Genomic DNA, 331 nt, shown 5'->3' on the forward strand with positions numbered 1-331 from the left:
CTGGTAGGGCGCGATGAGGCGTGGCCAGCGAATGCTGTCCTCCGTAGAGAGCACCTCGATGGAGGCCGCCAGGATGCGGGTGACGCCCAGGCCGTAGCAACCCATTTCTGCCAGCCGGGGTTTGTTCTCAGGGGAGTAGAAGACAGCGTTAGAGACGGAGGAATATTTGGTGCCCAGATAAAACGTGTGTCCCACTTCAATCCCTCTGGTCTGGGTGAGTTTTTCTCTGCACGTGGGGCAAGACGTTTGCTCCCCGTTTAGCGTTTCCACGTTGGCCGCAAAATGTCCGTCGGGGCACACCGCCAGCCTGTCCTCGCCGACATCTGCCGGG

The 331-nt window shown here is 60.1% G+C and overlaps 1 protein-coding gene across 1 annotated transcript in view; it reads right to left on the reverse strand.

Annotated features, from left to right (window-relative positions):
• Positions 1 to 327, reverse strand: part of PARS2 (prolyl-tRNA synthetase 2, mitochondrial (putative)) — a gene marked incomplete at its 5' end in the record, with an annotated part of 750 nt that extends 423 nt beyond the window's left edge. Inside the window, one exon of the mRNA XM_009579298.1 lies at positions 26 to 327. Coding sequence (XP_009577593.1) covers positions 26 to 327 — 302 coding nt within the window. The remainder of the gene's footprint in view (positions 1 to 25) is intronic.
• Between the last annotated feature and the right edge of the window lie 4 nt (positions 328 to 331).

This window comes from Fulmarus glacialis, unplaced genomic scaffold, assembly GCF_000690835.1.
Source record: "Fulmarus glacialis isolate BGI_N327 unplaced genomic scaffold, ASM69083v1 scaffold18266, whole genome shotgun sequence".
NCBI lineage: Eukaryota > Metazoa > Chordata > Aves > Procellariiformes > Procellariidae > Fulmarus > Fulmarus glacialis.